At 40.1% G+C, this 17,020-nt stretch overlaps 1 protein-coding gene across 12 annotated transcripts in view; it reads left to right on the top strand.

Moving 5' to 3' along the window:
- Positions 1–17,020, top strand: part of ZMYND8 (zinc finger MYND-type containing 8) — an 81,602-nt gene that overhangs the window by 20,549 nt on the left and 44,033 nt on the right. For 8 of the 12 annotated variants that reach the window (XM_028735108.2, XM_028735109.2, XM_028735112.2 and 5 more), the window contains one exon: positions 16,115–16,185. In XM_028735108.2, the coding sequence (XP_028590941.2) occupies positions 16,115–16,185 (71 nt within the window). The other 4 variants (XM_028735107.2, XM_028735115.2, XM_028735113.2 and 1 more) reach the window with 4 other exon arrangements.

Below are 17,020 nucleotides of genomic sequence, written 5' to 3'. Positions count from 1 at the left end.
ACAGAGTAGTAAACAATGTCCCCAAGTTTTAGCCACAAACATTTAAATTTATTTTTTTTAATGTTCACAAAAGATTTCACAAACAAAAAGATTCAATGAAATCTGTAGATTTTTGGCATTTGGGGGCCTTTTTGTTTCAGGCAATTGTGGTTTAAAAATGTCATATATGAATGACACAGGGAAGCAGATAATGTGCCCTTCTGACACAATACACATGGCTTCACTGGGGGACATTTTACTGCCCTTAAACACTTTGGGATTTTGCTTGGGTTAGCAAAATTGCTCAGAAATTGCCTATCTTAGTTTCCACTGAAGATGGTTAAGTGGCATATATATTTCCCCTTTATTATATTGTTCAGTTCCTGCTGCATTTTGAAAATGGACAAAAACTGTGAAGGTACGTTCTGAGTTTTGCTGCTCACCATCCTGAAAAACAGTGATTAGGTTTTGAAAGGCAAAAAGCTTCCGCCTCGCAGAAACTAGAATTTTGTATATCAAATCAGTATTAAACATATTTTGCTGGTATAGCCTGAAAAACAGCCTTGGTGAAGGACATACATCTTCTTAGTGGCATAAGCACTGAGTTTTCCTGTAAAGATGATGGTTATCTTAGAAAAGCATGGCCACAGCATGAGGCAAGAGAGCCTAGGATTATTTCTTTGCCTTGGATTATGCACATGTGACTTAGTAAAATCCACAATCAAAAGGGGTGTGTGTGTGTGTGTGTGTGTGTGTGTGTGTCCGTGTCCGTTCATCCCTCGGTCTTAACTTTGATTACATTACTGAGTGTTGAGATTGGGGCAGTTAAGAAATAGATTTAATTTGATTGCTAGCCTTTCTATTTTGCGGCCACAGAATGCTGTTGCTTGCTTGTGTACCTACACACCTTTGCTTATCGGTTCCCTGCTCCCATGGCTTTCCTATATATTATTTCAGGTTTATACTCAGAACTCTTTATTTTCTTTTTCTAATTGCTTTCAGCAAACTCACACTTCCTTATTTTGGTCTGTTCATATACAAGGTTGCTAATATGTCTTTCTCTTTTCGTATACACGTTTCTTTGCATGGTAATTTGTAGGTGCAGCTGGGGCTTTTTGTTTTCTTAACTGTTTTAGCTGTGAATACAGAAAAAGGTCAGCATAAATGTAAGCATTTACTGGAGAACCTGTGTGAAAACCTGTTCTTTGAAATGTTTCATCTAGAACTATTTCCTTTCCCTCAGCATAACAACATCTTTTAAGGCCTATCGTAGCAAAACTGAAATACTGGCTGAATGAAGCCTAGGTGTGTGTCATTTTCACACACACAGAAGTGCTTAAGAACTGGCCCCAAATCAGGCTATCCAGTTTTGGCTACAGTGTCCTGTGTATACTTACCTGTACCATTGATAAACAACAGTGGTTACTTATTAGCAGTTACGTTCGGGATCGCACTGTAAATAAATTATCTTTTAAAACAACCTTTTAAAACTGCTTCTCATTTTTAGAGACCTAGTTTAAATGAGGGCTGTACATGAAATGTTTCTAAATTCAGACTGCACTCCCATTGTTCCTCCGTGCTCTGAAAGCAGCTCTGGTATTTTTCCACACACTGAAACTCAACTCTTCACAAGGCCTGCATCTTAAAAAGAGCCGAATGTGATAGGGTTAATGGACAGGAAGCTGCAGCTGCAGCAGACTAATAGGCAAGCGAGATTTTTGTTTAACTGACAACTTTAGAAGGCCTTAGGGATGAGGGAAGGGCAGTTTGTGAAAACAGCATGCAGCATACTACTGAAAAACGTAGCTATTTTCTGCATCCTTTATATTTAATTAGGAAAGGGACATTGTAAGTGATTAGGAAATCAGAATCCTGGTTAATAATCCAACTTTTGTTAGGCACTGCAACGTATGTTGGGTAAAAATCCAGAATGTGGGTTCTTACAGCTCACGGCAATCGTGTGTGTGTGTGTGTTCTCTGTGTGTGTAGGAGAGAGAATCATATTTGCTTTTTGAGCTGTGTAGATGTTATATAATAGCTGAACTACAGCACTAACCTTGATCCTTTATTATATGTTTGTGTATCTGACTGTATCTGTGTCTGTGTGTTATGCTTCAAAACATTTTCCTTCCTTTATGTAGTGTGCTTTTCACAGTGTTATTCAGAATCGCTGTTTCTCTGTAGCAAAAACAGCTTTTGTGACCTGGGGAAACCTCCATGTTTAGAAAACCTCAAGCAGAAGCAACAGATGTGGTTTGAGAAATTCTTTATTTAGACTAGCACTTAGTGTTCACTTTATTCTTCTTGAAAATCTGCTTTCTGCAAGGAGTTTGTATGTGTGTGGCTCTTTTTTTAAGTTTCTTTTGCTGAAACAGGCCTAGTTTAGCCTGTCTTCTCTGTGCACAGGATGGCTCCTGCTTGCCAGAGCTGCACAAAGATAATAGCTCAGGAAGTGTTTCAGCCAATCCCCTGAAGCTTTACATTCAGATTTTCCAAAGTAGCCAATCCAGGATTAGCTTTTATTAGGAAGACAGATCATCAAGCTGAAGTGCCAAGCCCTTTCTGTCTGAGTACTGAGAGCCTGTCCTCCATGTTTTATAAGTATTGACATAACACTGTGTTAACAATGCATCCACAGAGGTAAGCTTTACTTTTTTACATTTTTTTCCTCTAAAACCTATGAGTTGTGGTTTAACAGTGTGATTCTCTGTGATTTGTCGCGCAAAACTCACCCCACAGCACTTTATTAAGTTGAAAATGTTTAAATTTGCTTTCTTGGGTCACATGGTTTAGTAGCCATTAGCCATAGCTTTATTTTACAGACTGGCAAAACGTTTGCATACATACTTCTTCACAAGGGGATGGTGGTTTTTAGAGTTTGTCAAGATACTGTTCTTCCAAAGCAGCTTTCTGTGTCTGAGCAGTTTGCCTGCACTATTGTCTGTTGTGTCACATGCCTGCTGAAGAGAAAATGGAAGCTAGGGAGCAGATGCATTTAACTGCCCTACAGGGAGACAAGCAGGGATAATGGCAGACAGCAGAACAGGCAAGTTTACCTTTTCAAACAGTGAAAAGAAGAGCTATGCTAAGTTATCCCTGATAAAATATGGGATTTTTAGCAGCCTAGACTGCAGTAAATAGTGCTAATGGTAGATTGAAGATACTGGGCCTAACTGGTGGATTGCTATTGCATCATGTTTTTTGTGCAGTTTTGCCTTAACTTAAAATGGATATTTAACTCTCTCTTTTTTAACAGGATCCTTAGAAGCAGTGTGTGCATTTTTCTGGATGAGAATATATAGCTTACAAGCTGTCTCTTTAAAAATGACTTTCTTATTGTAGGTTTTAGAAATAGTTAAGGTCTAGGTCTGAATCCACCAGGCATAGCTATGCATCTCTTCCAGTGTCTTACCTATTTAAAGACAATTCAATTTTTAACTATTATCTACCTTTTATTTAGTACAGATAAAACGATTTGACTTTTTAACTGTGCTTTTCTCTTCTGTAAAAAATCAGGCACAGTTCTCAGAGGTGGAGTGATATAAAATCATGTGTGGTTCATGAGAGCATTACATGTTCATTTTTTTCCTCCTTTTCGGGCTTTTCTGGTTTTTGGCATGATGCTACGTAATTATTTCAAAAATTTCCTTTTGGTCAAATCCCAAATCTGCCAGCTTCTTGTATCCTATTTACTGGGAAAAATGAGATGGTTGCTTGAACACTTGGTAAGTAAACTTGTATACTATTCTTTGGTAATTTTAAACAGTTCTCAATCTTTTGCTTTTAACAGGGCAAAATTAATCCAGCCAGTGAATTTTTGTGGATAGCTAGTTCAGTAAAAATAAATATTATTGTATTCTCAAAATTCTGTTCATTCAAACAGAGTGCTTTTCACAATGTTCTGCCACACATGAAATGTATACTTCCTGTTTTCCTCTGAAAACAAAATTCTGCTTACTCTTTGTTCCTAGACCCCCTTAATTAATGCATTTGCAGGTTAAAGCTCAATTCAGACTTTACTCAGGCTTTTGAAGTGTGATGAATGTGCTAGTTCTCAGCAAAGTAATTTACTACATTGTTATAAGGCTATCCTTCAGTAACTCTATGCTTTTGTTATCCTATGATATATCATCCAGCATGAAATTTGGTTTTAGAACCACTTTTGAGTATCTTGTGCTTTTAAAATAATCTGGAACTGAGACATTTTGTATGCATGTCTCAACAAGCAGCTTTTCATTTAACATTTTCTCACAGCATTACACTCTGCTGTGTGTTCAGTTTGTGCCTAGTTTTGTAACAGTGCAATTCACAATATTATACAAATGTATCTCCTGAAAGAATGCCTTGTCACCATTTGTGCAGGGGCCTCATGATGATTATAAACTGCTATCTAGTATCCCTTTTACTATGATTTTGTCCTTAAGCTCTATCGCTTATTGAAAAGCTCCAAAGTATGTACCATTAAGAATACCTAATTCAGATTATTCTCTTCCCCTCCCCCCATTTCTAAAGAAGCTGACATTTATTATCGGGCTTTTATGCTATTTTAGAACTTATTACCAATATACCTTAAATGTTTAGTTCCAATGGTTGTCAAAACTGTGCTCAGATGTATTTTTCTTGCAGCACTTTATTACACGTTAGCAGCTGGGTGTGGAATCTTAACATTACACAATATGATCTTATGAAGAAGCTGGAGAAAATGAGCTTGAATTAAAATGGCTCCCCTAGGTTTTGTTGAAGAAGGATGTGTCTCAAATCTGCACCTTCAGAGGTATTGTTGACAGGGGGAGGCATATTTGCATGGACTACCCTTGTGCACATAATGAAACACAGCATCACAAGTCCCCTGAAGTTCACCCTTTTAAATGTTCAAATGCTAATTCTTTCATAGTTCACAAAATATAAATGTCTGCATTGCAGCAAGATGTCTGAGGCTAGGAGAGACAGCAGTGTTGTTTCCAGATCAGACCAATCATGCTGCTCTTTCGAGAGCCTGAGCCAATAGAAAGAGAGGATAGGTTAAAGATTGGCAAATACTGTAGCAAGGCTAAGAGAGGCCTTCTGGAAATTTCTCCCATCTTTGTTCCATCAAAGTAAAGCAAATTCAGCCAAAGTGAGGAATTCCAATTAAAAAGAAATGTTTTTGCAAAGTATAACAGTCACTTTTATGGATGCCATATCCTTAGAAGCACGGTGTGCCAACCCATCCCACCCTTTTTGAGCCAGGTGATGTTTTTGTCTTTAAACAACAGAGGGTGGGTAGATGAATACTTAAATCTTTTTGCCCAGACAGTACTGAATCTTGAAACTTTTGTTGTTGACTGTAGTTCGTATGAAGCAACATAGCTGTGATTTGGTCTTCTGATAGAAAACAATAGTTTTGGCAATAAGGAAGTAGTATAATTCCAATTTATTTATTCTTAGCAGCTACATAATTTTTTAGCTTGGCCAGTATGAATATAATTCACCACTATTATTTAGACATCATTCGGTTACTTTTGTAATTGACTCTACAGAGAACCGAACCGAAAAACAAAGCGTTCTGGTTTAGAAAATAAAATAAAAACATTAGCTTTAAAAAGACCACATGCCTTTCATTCTGAGTAGCAGTACTATTTTAGTTTTGAGCTAAATGGAAGTGGGTAAGCTTATTGATAGCATTTGACATTGCAGGGAAAGGAAAGGGTTCCTTATGTAAAGGGTCCAAAAAAGAATGCTTCTCCCCCCCTTCCTTCAGCAGCTGCTTTGCTGACATTGGAAGAACCATATGCAAAACAGCCCCTAGGTTTTCCAACACATTTGTAAATATAACATCCGTGTACATGAACTTCTCTGTATAATGGCCACTCTCCCCACTCCCTCGTTCAGAAAAGCAGCCATGTTTGTTTTATACCTGGCAAGAAATAAAAGAAATTCAATCCTCCCTAAGACAGGTGCTACTTTGTAGTCATCCGCTCTAGAGCGATAAGTCTCAGTGCCAGCTATGCCCTAGATTCTGTTGAGCCAAGAGTATCAACTTAAAGAGCCCCAGATGGCATCTTGGCATTCTGGGAGCTGTGCTTGCACCAAATTCTCTACGTAGCACCACAAAATAGGTGCACTAGGCCTTAAGATTGGACTTTCAAAACCTGTTGTTAGAAACCAGGGCCCAATGTATTTCCCCCCACAGAATCTGTTACATGTAAGCTGAGTTTAACATATTTTGCTACAATCAGACATGTTTTTTCCCTTCAGTGATAACAATTTATTGTCAGAGCCCATGACATTGAGTGATTCAAAATATGATAAAAAGAAACCTTTATCCTGAGGTAATATTCACAGCACTAATCTAGTGTTGGTTGTGCACAAAGGAATATACTCAGTTATGTTTCCATATTTTGGAGGTGTTCAGCCAGGGTTGGCTTAGGCATGTCAACCTCTCCATGGGATTGAGCTGTTAGTATTATAAGAAACCTATTTATGCCATATAAGTCTTAATTAAACAGTTGCTTGCAAGATCCTGTAATATGTGAACATTATTACCACTTTCTCATGCTTTTAAGGAAAAAGCACATTTAAAATGTATGTATGCATCTGGATTTAAACTGCTTAATTTGTCTTGTACGTATTGTCAGTATTATTTAAATTTAATACACATTAGGCTTTTTGCAGGGTAACTGGAGAAACATTGTCAGTGCTTGCACATGCAAACTGAAGCCAGCATCTAAAATGGAAGGATTTCCTTAGTAACCTGTGACTTCATAGAGCTCCCTGTCTTCTGAATTTTAGTTACACATTAGGTTATCAGATATCACTGTGTCATCTTTTACCATTTTTTCTGCTACCGAGATGATTTCTTTGAATACAGTGCTGCTGTTTAAACAAGGGACATAGTTATTGAATAAATTGCTACCATTTTAGCTTTCAGTATAGGAATGAGGCAATGCAGTGCTGCCAGACGCCATTTTAAGAATCCCTGCATAAATAGCATAGCTACCGATGAGTAAGAGACTGTTATAGGTGAGTGCTTATACACAGATGCTATTTATTCAGTAATGGCATGCAAAATACTTTGTCCAATTTCTTATTAAATGCAATTTCTGGACATTTTATTGTATGATTGCTGCTCACAATCTGAGAGCAGCAATAATTACTTTGAAGCTAAAAATGAATTTAAATGTTTATGATGTTAAAACATTGTTTTTCATTTAAATGAAATAGCTTCCAGAAATGTATGGTGCTTGAGATTAACTTAAATACAGTAATTTCCATAACTGATACTATTATATATGTGGGCAATATCTTCTAGGTAGATTTCCATATCAGATTTCCTGGTTTAAATGTCAAGGTGCAGCAGTTCATCTACAACTTTTGATTGCTGTCTATAGTTAACCTAGGATAAGGGAATATGCAGATGTTTCTACATTCATTTTTTATTATTCAGGGTGTAATGAAATGATACTCTCTGAAGGATATATCTTATTTGTATAAATAAAAAAAACCTATAATACCTTATGGAGGCAAATTGGAAATATGATTCTTTTTTTAGTTGTGATAAAGATAGATATGCTGCAAACCCATAGGGTATGTTTGTGCTCATTTATAACCCTCCTTTTTACTTCCCATCTCCCAGCTTCCCTGTAAAAATAAAGGAGGGGGAGAGCTTCCATTTGCAAATCATCTCTGTCATGCAAGTTAAAAAGTATATGAGGAACAACTTAGTTTTGTTTTAACATTTGAGACTTAATTGAGTGTGTGTTACTGAACCTGATAAATGCTGTAGTTAATATAAATTTTAGTCAGTTATGTTGTTGGCAAAGATTTCCTCACAGAAGTGCTCTCTTCAGTGTCTTTTTCTAAGAAAAGAATTCTCTCACAGAATATATATATTTGTGGTGGTAGAAACTTCAATACTATTTGTGGTACACAGCTCTAGACTAGTATCTTCTTAAATGCACAGTAAAAGGCAAGAAATATCAGATTACTAAAATGAGCTGAATGAATTGTTGGTGAATGTGGTAGGAAAGATGTTGTATATTTACCCCTCAGTTTTTTACTGGTTTTCTTTAACATTTTCTTTAATATTTTCTTTCTGGTTACATTTCATTTGATGTCAAAGTGCACTTCCATTTTTAAAAAAGCAAAAGAATAGAAAGGAGTATTAGGGAAAGGAAAAGCATTGGAAAAGTACTGAATCACAGCTGTTTGGGAAATGTTTTCTTTTGAGATTGTCTCTTTAAATCTTTTATTTAAACTGCTGGTGAGATGAATGAGATATTGTATTTAAACAGCCTGCAAACAATTCTTATGGAGAATTTAAGGGTAGAACCTTTATTTTTTAAAAATAGAAACATAAGAAGCTGCAGTGTACAGAGGCAGATCATTGGTCTGTCCAGTTCATTGGTCCATTTAGCTCAGTATTGTCTGCACTGACTGGCAGTGATTCTCCAGGGTGTCAAAGTCTTTGTCAGCTCTACCTGGAGAGGCAAGTGATTAAATTTGGGACCTTTTCCATGCACAGTATGTTCTCCACTATGAAGTTATCCCCCCCCCCCCGGTATTTAGGATTTGGAAAGCTGCTATAATTCAGAAGAGTATCACAGAAATCCTGACTTCAAGAAGCCAGCATAATTTACACTGTCTTATGTTAAAACTACCAGCATGAGTTTGACCAAACTACGGGAGGCAGTGGAAGACAGGACTGCCTGGCATGCTCTGGTCCATGGGGTCACGAAGAGTCGGACATGACTATACGACTAAACAACAACAACAAAGTTAAAACAGTGTAAATTACCCCATTCCTAACTCTGTTCAAGAGCAGGGCTACTGCCAGCTGAGCTGGCCCAAGACTGGCAGTGGGAAAACAGAAATAGAATTTGACTTACACCAGTAAGCCACCCCTTTTGATGTTATAGGTTTGGCGTGGTCACCAGCTCTTGTGACTAAGCGCAACGGTGTTAAGATTCTGCCCACCCCACCCCCAAAACACCCATTTTAAAGGGCTTATGCTCGTGGAAGATATACCAGTCTCAGTTCAGCCAGCATAGTCAGTTTGAGGGAGTTATGCCAGTGTATCTCTGGCTAAACCAGAATGTGGGGCATATGCCGACACGGCCTGGTTGAGCTGGAGATCCTCTGGATCCTCACTTAGACATCCCAGCGAACCTTGGGTTTGGAACGTTCTTTAAATTACATGTAGTGTGATTACAATTAAAATGGAAGGTTATTCTCTATGTACAAAATTTCACTGCTATAACCCCAATTAATAAGTGGAACCAGTGTGTGTTTATAGCTGCCAGAAAATGCAGGGATATTCTAGCCCCATAATGCAAAACCATTGTGACAATTGGTAAACATATATCTGTATAATGTTTCACTGATCTTGGGATCCTGATAGAGTAGTGTATATAACAGAGATGTAAAGTCAAATCTATGGTCCTATCCTTAATCTATTTACAAAAAAGTATTCTGTTTTACCACTAAAATGTGTTAACTGTTGTCTTGCACAATTTTAGAAAATTTAGAAATTTCAGAACTGTGGGGGATTTGGAAGAGCAGCAGAGAAGAGGCAGGAGTAATTTATTGTATCTATTTCTGTCATGCCTGCAAAGAGAATATTATCTTATCTGCAAATATGTAGATAGAAATTAGTTCAGAATATTCTAAATACTTTGAAAAAGATTTTTGACAGTTGACTCCTAAAGAATGAATTAGGGCATTGTACGCGGGTGGCGCTGTGGGTTAAACCACAGAGTCTAGGACTTGCCGATCAGAAGGTCGGCAGTTCGAATCCCTGCGACGGGGTGAGCTCCCGTTGCTCGGTCCCTGCTCCTGCCAACCTAGCAGTTCGAAAGCACATCAAAGTGCAAGCAGATAAATAGGTACCACTCTGGTGGGAAGGTAAACGGTGTTTCTGTGCGCTGCTCTGGTTCACCAGAAGCGGCTTAGTCATGCTGGCCACATGACCTGGAAGCTGTACGTCTGCTCCCTCGGCCAATAAAGCGAGATGAGCTCTACAACCCTAGAGTCAGCCACGACTGGACCTAATGGTCAGGGGTCCCTTTACCTTACAGATCATTAGTTGCTTAAAAACAAGGAGAAGATGAGCATAGTGGGCTTCCCCAAGAATTGTTACGGAATTTGTATAATTTAAGCTATGTATAAATGATCTAGTTGTGGATAAAGAACCAGGTTCTCAAGTTTAACAATGACTACCAAGTTATTCTGGATACCAAGCAACCAGCAAAGATTCCCAAAGCAAGCTCTGTATGCTGTTACTTTGTTCTCCTTGTCATGTTGGCTCTTCTAGAGCTGGAGCTGGTGTAGACCAGGTATAGGCAAACACGGCCGTCCAGATGTTTTGAGACTACAACTCCCATCATCCCTAGCTAACAAGACCAGTGGTCAGGGATGATGGGAGTTGTAGTCCCAAGACATCTGGAGGGCCAAGTTTGCCTATGCCTGGTGTAGACAATAGCAAATGGAATAATAAAGACACAGTCTTAGTTGTAAGGAAGGCTAAAGAGGGTGAACTGCCCTGAGACATATAAAATAAATAAATAAATAAATAAATAAATAAATAAATAAATAAAATCATTTGTGTAGTTCCTTACACCAAATGGATGTGAAATTGCCAGCTCTGGATGGGGTTACACACTCTCTAAAGGAGCAGTCACATAGCTTGGGGTTACTTCTGGTTCCATCAATGTTGCTTGAGGCTTAAGTGACTTTGGCGGCATGGAGTGGCCCACCTATGCTCCAATGTGGACACGAAGAGCCTAGTTTCTGTTTTCTATGCTCTGGTAATCTCTGTGTTAATTACTTCAATCTATTGCACTTGGGGCTGCCTTTGAAGATCATTTGGGAACTGCAGGTAGTATAGAATTCAGCTTTCTGGATGCTCACCAGCACATAACACTAATCTTGGTCTGTCTGCACTGGCTTCCAATTAGATTCTGGGCCAATTTCAAAGTGCTGGTTTTGACCTATAGAATGTTGTGTAGCTCAGGACCTCAAGGACCAGCTGTCTCCATATAAACCAACCCAGACCCTGCAATTGTCATCTGAGACCCTTCTCCATGTGCCACCTCCACAGGAGGCCCTCTGGCGACACAAGAATTAACCTTTTTAGTAGCTGCTTCCTTATGAAATGTTCTCCCTAGGGCACCATCATTAAAAGATTAGACAATTTCTACAGGACAGATTTGATAGCCGTTAGACATGATAGTTAATAATGGGAACTTCCAGTTCATATGTGGTATATATTGATTACTAAGTGCAAGAGGTGATCAAAGAGAGAATGACTATTGCAATCATGCCTTCAGTGGCAATCTTTAGGCATTTGTCTTTAGGCATGGTTTACATGGTTTACAAAGCCATGGGTTCAAAGACTTCTCTCACCCCTCTTTTTCCCACTGTGCACTAGGTTCAATGTGGAAATCCATTAAGCCAGAGTTACCCATTTTGCCTGAAACTGGGAACTCTGGCTTAATGTCATTTAACACACTGGGCTAATAAGGCATGAATTATGAAGCCATGGATGATTGCCTTTTGTGAGCTTCCCAGAGACATATGGCCAACTGTTTTTAGAAACAGAATGCAGGGCCTTGAATTCTTGTTATTTCATGACCTTAAGTATTCCTGCTGTGTCCTATTTGAACCTCTGCCATCTAATCATTTATATTCCGTATTATTCTGGTTGGTGGCAACTGGGCAGGTTTCACAGGTATTGGCAGCTCCTATGAGTCTCAGACATTTGGAGAGCCATAAGACAATTTCCTGCTTTTTGACTGAAGCATATTGCAGTAAGAATAAACTCCCATGTTTCCCCTCAGCTATGGAGACAAACTGGACTTGTATAACCAAAGCCTGGAAAGCAGGGAAGGGGTGGTTTTTCCAAGTTGTGTCTGCCAGGGTTTTTAGTTCATCACCAGAGCAGATCCTAAGGCTTGAGGAAGTTGTCCGTATAAATTGATACTTCTGTTTCTGGTTTCTGTTTCTGAGTTCCTGGTGTTGTGCCTGGCACTGGATGAACAGGACAGATTAGGGATTGCGTTTGCTCCTTGCTCCTGACAGTCTCCCCGCCTGAGCATCTGGGATGTGGTGTTGAGATTCTCCAGGCTGTCAGTCCTGAGGTATTTTAACATCCATGCTGAGGCTGCTGTTTCTGGGACAGCTCAAGACTTCACAGGGTTGTCCCAACTTGCCTTCAGCCCAACACACTTAGCTGATCGCACACCGGACCTGATTTTCTTGGTGGGGTAGGAAGAGAGTGATCTGAAGGTTATCACTTTTGATACCATTTCCTTGGCATGATCAGCTCACCTGTTGAGGTTCAGATTAACAGCAACTTTCCCCCTCTGTTAGAATGGTCTGCCCTAATGTATCCTTTTTCAACCTAGCAGCTCGAAAGCACCCCTGGGTGCAAGTAGATAAATAGGGACCGCTTACCAGCGGGAAGGTAAACGGTGTTCCGTGTGCGGCTCTGGCTCGCCAGATGCAGCTTTGTCATGCTGGCCACGTGACCCGGAAGTGTCTCCGGACAGCGCTGGCCCCCGGCCTCTTGAGTGAGATGGGCGCACAACCCCAGAGTCTGTCAAGACTGGCCCGTACGGGCAGGGGTACCTTTACCTTTACCTTTAATGTATCCTATTAGTTTCCTGTTGGCTCTGGGGTCTTCTCCAGATGACAAGGTCTTGCAACCATATCAAAGATCTGGTCAGTCTGACAGATATAGAAATGATCCAGGTAGATGACATAATTGCTCCTGAGTATTTTCTTCCATTTAGCCAAGCCTGGGCTGGCACTGTGATATACCACAAAGCAGAAGGCAGTGATACCAGGTGCAAAACAGCTAGAATGCAAATTGAGAAAGTCGCCAAACAATATAATTGAACTCAAGTGCATGCTCGTATAGTGTTAGAAACTGAGATATGAAAGCTAGGAGCTAAACGGCACCCTAAACCTAGGTTATGGGCGCAAAAACAAAATGTCTAGACACACTTGTTTACAAGAACACCACAAAGCTGAAAATGAATGAACTACAGTTAAAATATTCATTTTTCACATGGTGTAATCGTTTCCCTGATTACCCTCCTAATATTCTTAAGAGGGGTCTCTTGTCCAGTCTTCAGAGAGTAGCTAGGAGTGGGGAGACAGAAAAAGGTCCTCCTTTCCTTCCACTCTGCAGTTTTTATCTGAAATCTTAGGTGCAGTATTGTGCCCAGAGCTCAGAAACTGCTCGCACTTAGGAAATTCCCTGTTGAGCCTGCTTTGTGGTGGAAAGCATCAAGGAAGAGTTGCTTCTCTGCCTCCATTGCACCCTTGGTGTCATATTCAGTGGAGCTTTATTGAGTAGTACAGTATGGAGCTTTTACATACTGGCTGAAAGGAAGTGGTAGAACACACAGTAGTCTGTACTGACTTTTTGCAAGGCTTTTGAGAATAAAATTGCTTGTATTCATGGGGACCTAGACTCTACTATTGTAGCGGATCAGTAGTAAGGGGTACCTTGTGCTATCAGGTCAGTTGTTGGAAAAATTGTTTCAATTGATAAGGTTCAAGGATGTGGATGGGAGTGGTTGACAGTTTGTGTTCTTGGCCCTTGACCCTTGTGGTTGATAGATAGCATGACAGGAAGAGGACTGCTAGCTGACCAAGGAGATGTATTAAAAGGTAAAGGTACCCCTGCCCGTACGGGCCAGTCTTGACAGACTCTAGGGTTGTGCGCCCATCTCACTCAAGAGGCCGGGGGCCAGCGCTGTCCGGAGACACTTCCGGGTCACGTGGCCAGCGTGACAAGCTGCATCTGGCGAGCCAGAGCCGCACACGGAAACGCCGTTTACCTTCCCGCTAGTAAGCGGTCCCTATTTATCTACTTGCACCCGGGAGTGCTTTCGAACTGCTAGGTTGGCAGGCGCTGGGACCGAGCAATGGGAGCGCACCCCTCCGCGGGGTCCCTCTCTAAAAGAAGGAGTGGTCCCAGGCTGCCTGAAAGAAGTGAGAGTTAGACCACACCTTAAGAAAGCATTCTTGTTACCACATGATCTTAATAACTAATTGCCAGTAAGCTCTAATGGTTGTAATCATGTTATAAATTACTTTAAAAAAAACACAACACAAATAGTTTCCATGAAAAATGTGTGCATTAAGATTCACTAAACTTCATTCTGTGTCTCAGGGTTAGGGTTCACCATGGCAATTTGTTTTCTGTGGGCAACTCATTTATTCTCATTTTGTATCAGATTTTAAAAATATATTAAATACGGTGCTGCAATGGTATTTTAGAAAACAATTTTTCAGACTATGCTCTAAGTGTAGTCACAATAGTGCCTTGAATATTATCTCTTAGAAGTCTGTATATTTGTCATTTACAGAATTGCAATAGAAACCCATACAACTATTTTGTAACTGGCTGACTGACCGAACCCAAAGGGTGCTCATCAATGGTTCCTCTTCATCCTGGAGAAGAGTGACTAGTGGGTTGCCACAGGGTTCTGTCTTGGGCCCGGTCTTATTCAACATCTTTATCAACGACTTGGATGATGGACTCAAGGGCATCCTGATCAAATTTGCAGATGACACCAAACTGGGAGGGGTGGCTAACACCCCAGAGGACAGGATCACACTTCAAAACGACCTTGACAGATTAGAGAACTGGGCCAAAACAAACAAAATGAACTTTAACAGGGAGAAATGTAAAGTATTGCACTTGGGCAAAAAAAAAAATGAGAGGCACAAATACAAGATGGGTGACACCTGGCTTGAGAGCAGTACATGTGAAAAGGATCTAGGAGTCTTGGTTGACCACAAACTTGACATGAGCCAACAGTGTGACGCGGCAGCTAAAAAAGCCAATGCAATTCTGGGCTGCATCAATAGGAGTATAGCATCTAGAACAAGGGAAGTAATAGTGCCACTGTATTCTGCTCTGGTCAGACCTCACCTGGAGTACTGTGTCCAGTTCTGGGCACCACAGTTCAAGAGGGACACTGACAAACTGGAACGTGTCCAGAGGAGGGCAACCAAAATGGTCAAAGGCCTGGAAACGATGCCTTATGAGGAACGGCTAAGGGAGCTGGGCATGTTTAGCCTGGAGAAGAGGAGGTTAAGGGGTGATATGATAGCCATGTTCAAATATATAAAAGGATGTCATATAGAGGAGGGAGAAAGGTTGTTTTCTGCTGCTCCAGAGAAGCGGACACGGAGCAATGGATCCAAACTACAAGAAAGAAGATTCCACCTAAACATTAGGAAGAACTTCCTGACAGTAAGAGCTGTTTGACAGTGGAATTTGCTGCCAAGGAGTGTGGTGGAGTCTCCTTCTTTGGAGGTCTTTAAGCAGAGGCTTGACAACCATATGTCAGGAGTGCTCTGATGGTGTTTCCTGCTTGGCAGGGGGTTGGACTCAATGGCCCTTGTGGTCTATTCCAACTCTATGATTCTATGATTCTAACTCTTACCTTCTCTGCTTTCTACCATCTTTCTTAGACTGAACATTGTATTTATTTATTTATTGGATTTATATACCATATTTCTTCCAAAGTGCCCAAGACGGTTTACAATTTAAACACTAAAACAAATACATTATATGAATAATGAAATGTGCACTTGCAATCTTCTACTTCTGATAATGAAAAAAGGATATTGGAACAGGTCAGGTTCTTAGGCATTTTATCCAACTTACAGGTCTATCCATCCAAAATCAAACACCAATGTAATTTATTGTATCAATACTTCCGAAATGTACCTAATACATCTTTGTATTCAACATTTCTTATAGGAGTTGACATTACTACTACTCAGAACTGTCAATTTTTGATAGGTAACATAAATTATTTCTTGCAAAGGTGGATTCAGGATCTTAGTCAGGCTCAGAACTGTTTTGACCCCTCCTCTTTCCTGTCCCCATTGCTCAGTACCCTTGGTATGTGTAGGTGATAGCATACCCGAGATCCTTATGAGGTTGGTGTGTACTCTAGTGTTGAAATTTGGATGAGAGTATTAACTCCGCTGTTGCCACCCTACCCATCCACTGCAGTAGCACATGGAAGTGAGAATCAGGCTGCTGGTCAGCTTCCCTTCCTTTTTAAGGCCGCAATATGTAAACTACAGTGTGAAAATAATAATCTTAAGTATCTCTTTGCTTTCTTAGCTTGGCTGAAGAAGAAATAAAGGCAGAGCAGGAGGTGGTGGAAGGGATGGATATCTCCACTCGATCCAAAGGTGAGTTAATACAGTGTTTCTGTTCCTCAGAGCATAAAGTGAATACTGGCTAACGTTGCTTCATCTGGTGACTTGGCACCCTTGGCATTGATTTGACCTATGCTCCTGTTCCTGTGAGTACTGTGGCATAACTATTTTACAAGTGCCATTCTTTTGGTTCCTGCCCAGACACTTAATATTTATTAGGTCATTAATCTTATTTTGTCCTGTATCTCAGTGAATGGACATCATTAACAAGGTCACCATCCACTCTTTAAATACTGTAGTTTTATCGTTGTTTCCCATATTCATTATATTGCCACCATGCTTTTTCTCCCAAACCTTCTGCTCAGCTAAAGCTCTGTGTTATGCTCTGGTCATATTCTGCTATGACTCACATTGAGTTGTTTTTCATCTTATCTAACACAAATCTGGCAAAATCATTCATCTTCCCCAGTGTTCAGGCCATGTGACAACTTTTCTCAAATTCTTATGCTGGCGAATTCCCTTTCCCTTCTACATCCAGTACAAACTACTTGCTTTTTTAAAGCTCCCGTCACAAAGCTTTGTTTTCATAACCCAATATTTCTGTCAATGACCATCACTTCTCCAGCTCTACCATCCTGAGTTGCCTTAAAGTCTCTCTTTCTTGTAAAAGCTCTACCCAGTCTCCCTTGCTGCCTCTTAGGTATAACTACCTCCAAGAATACCTATAGGTTTCTACCTGCATTTGCCCCCATTCATCCCTTGTTGTCCCCACCCCTGCCCCCCACGATCTAAATTTAGATTGTGTATGAGTTCCTTAGGACACACATTATTCCCTTAAGCACTATATACTCTGGTGGTGGTGTATACT

Source organism: Podarcis muralis, chromosome 5 (assembly GCF_964188315.1).
Source record: "Podarcis muralis chromosome 5, rPodMur119.hap1.1, whole genome shotgun sequence".
In the NCBI taxonomy this organism is placed as follows: domain Eukaryota; kingdom Metazoa; phylum Chordata; class Lepidosauria; order Squamata; family Lacertidae; genus Podarcis; species Podarcis muralis.
This window is presented reverse-complemented; position numbering and strand designations above follow the sequence as displayed.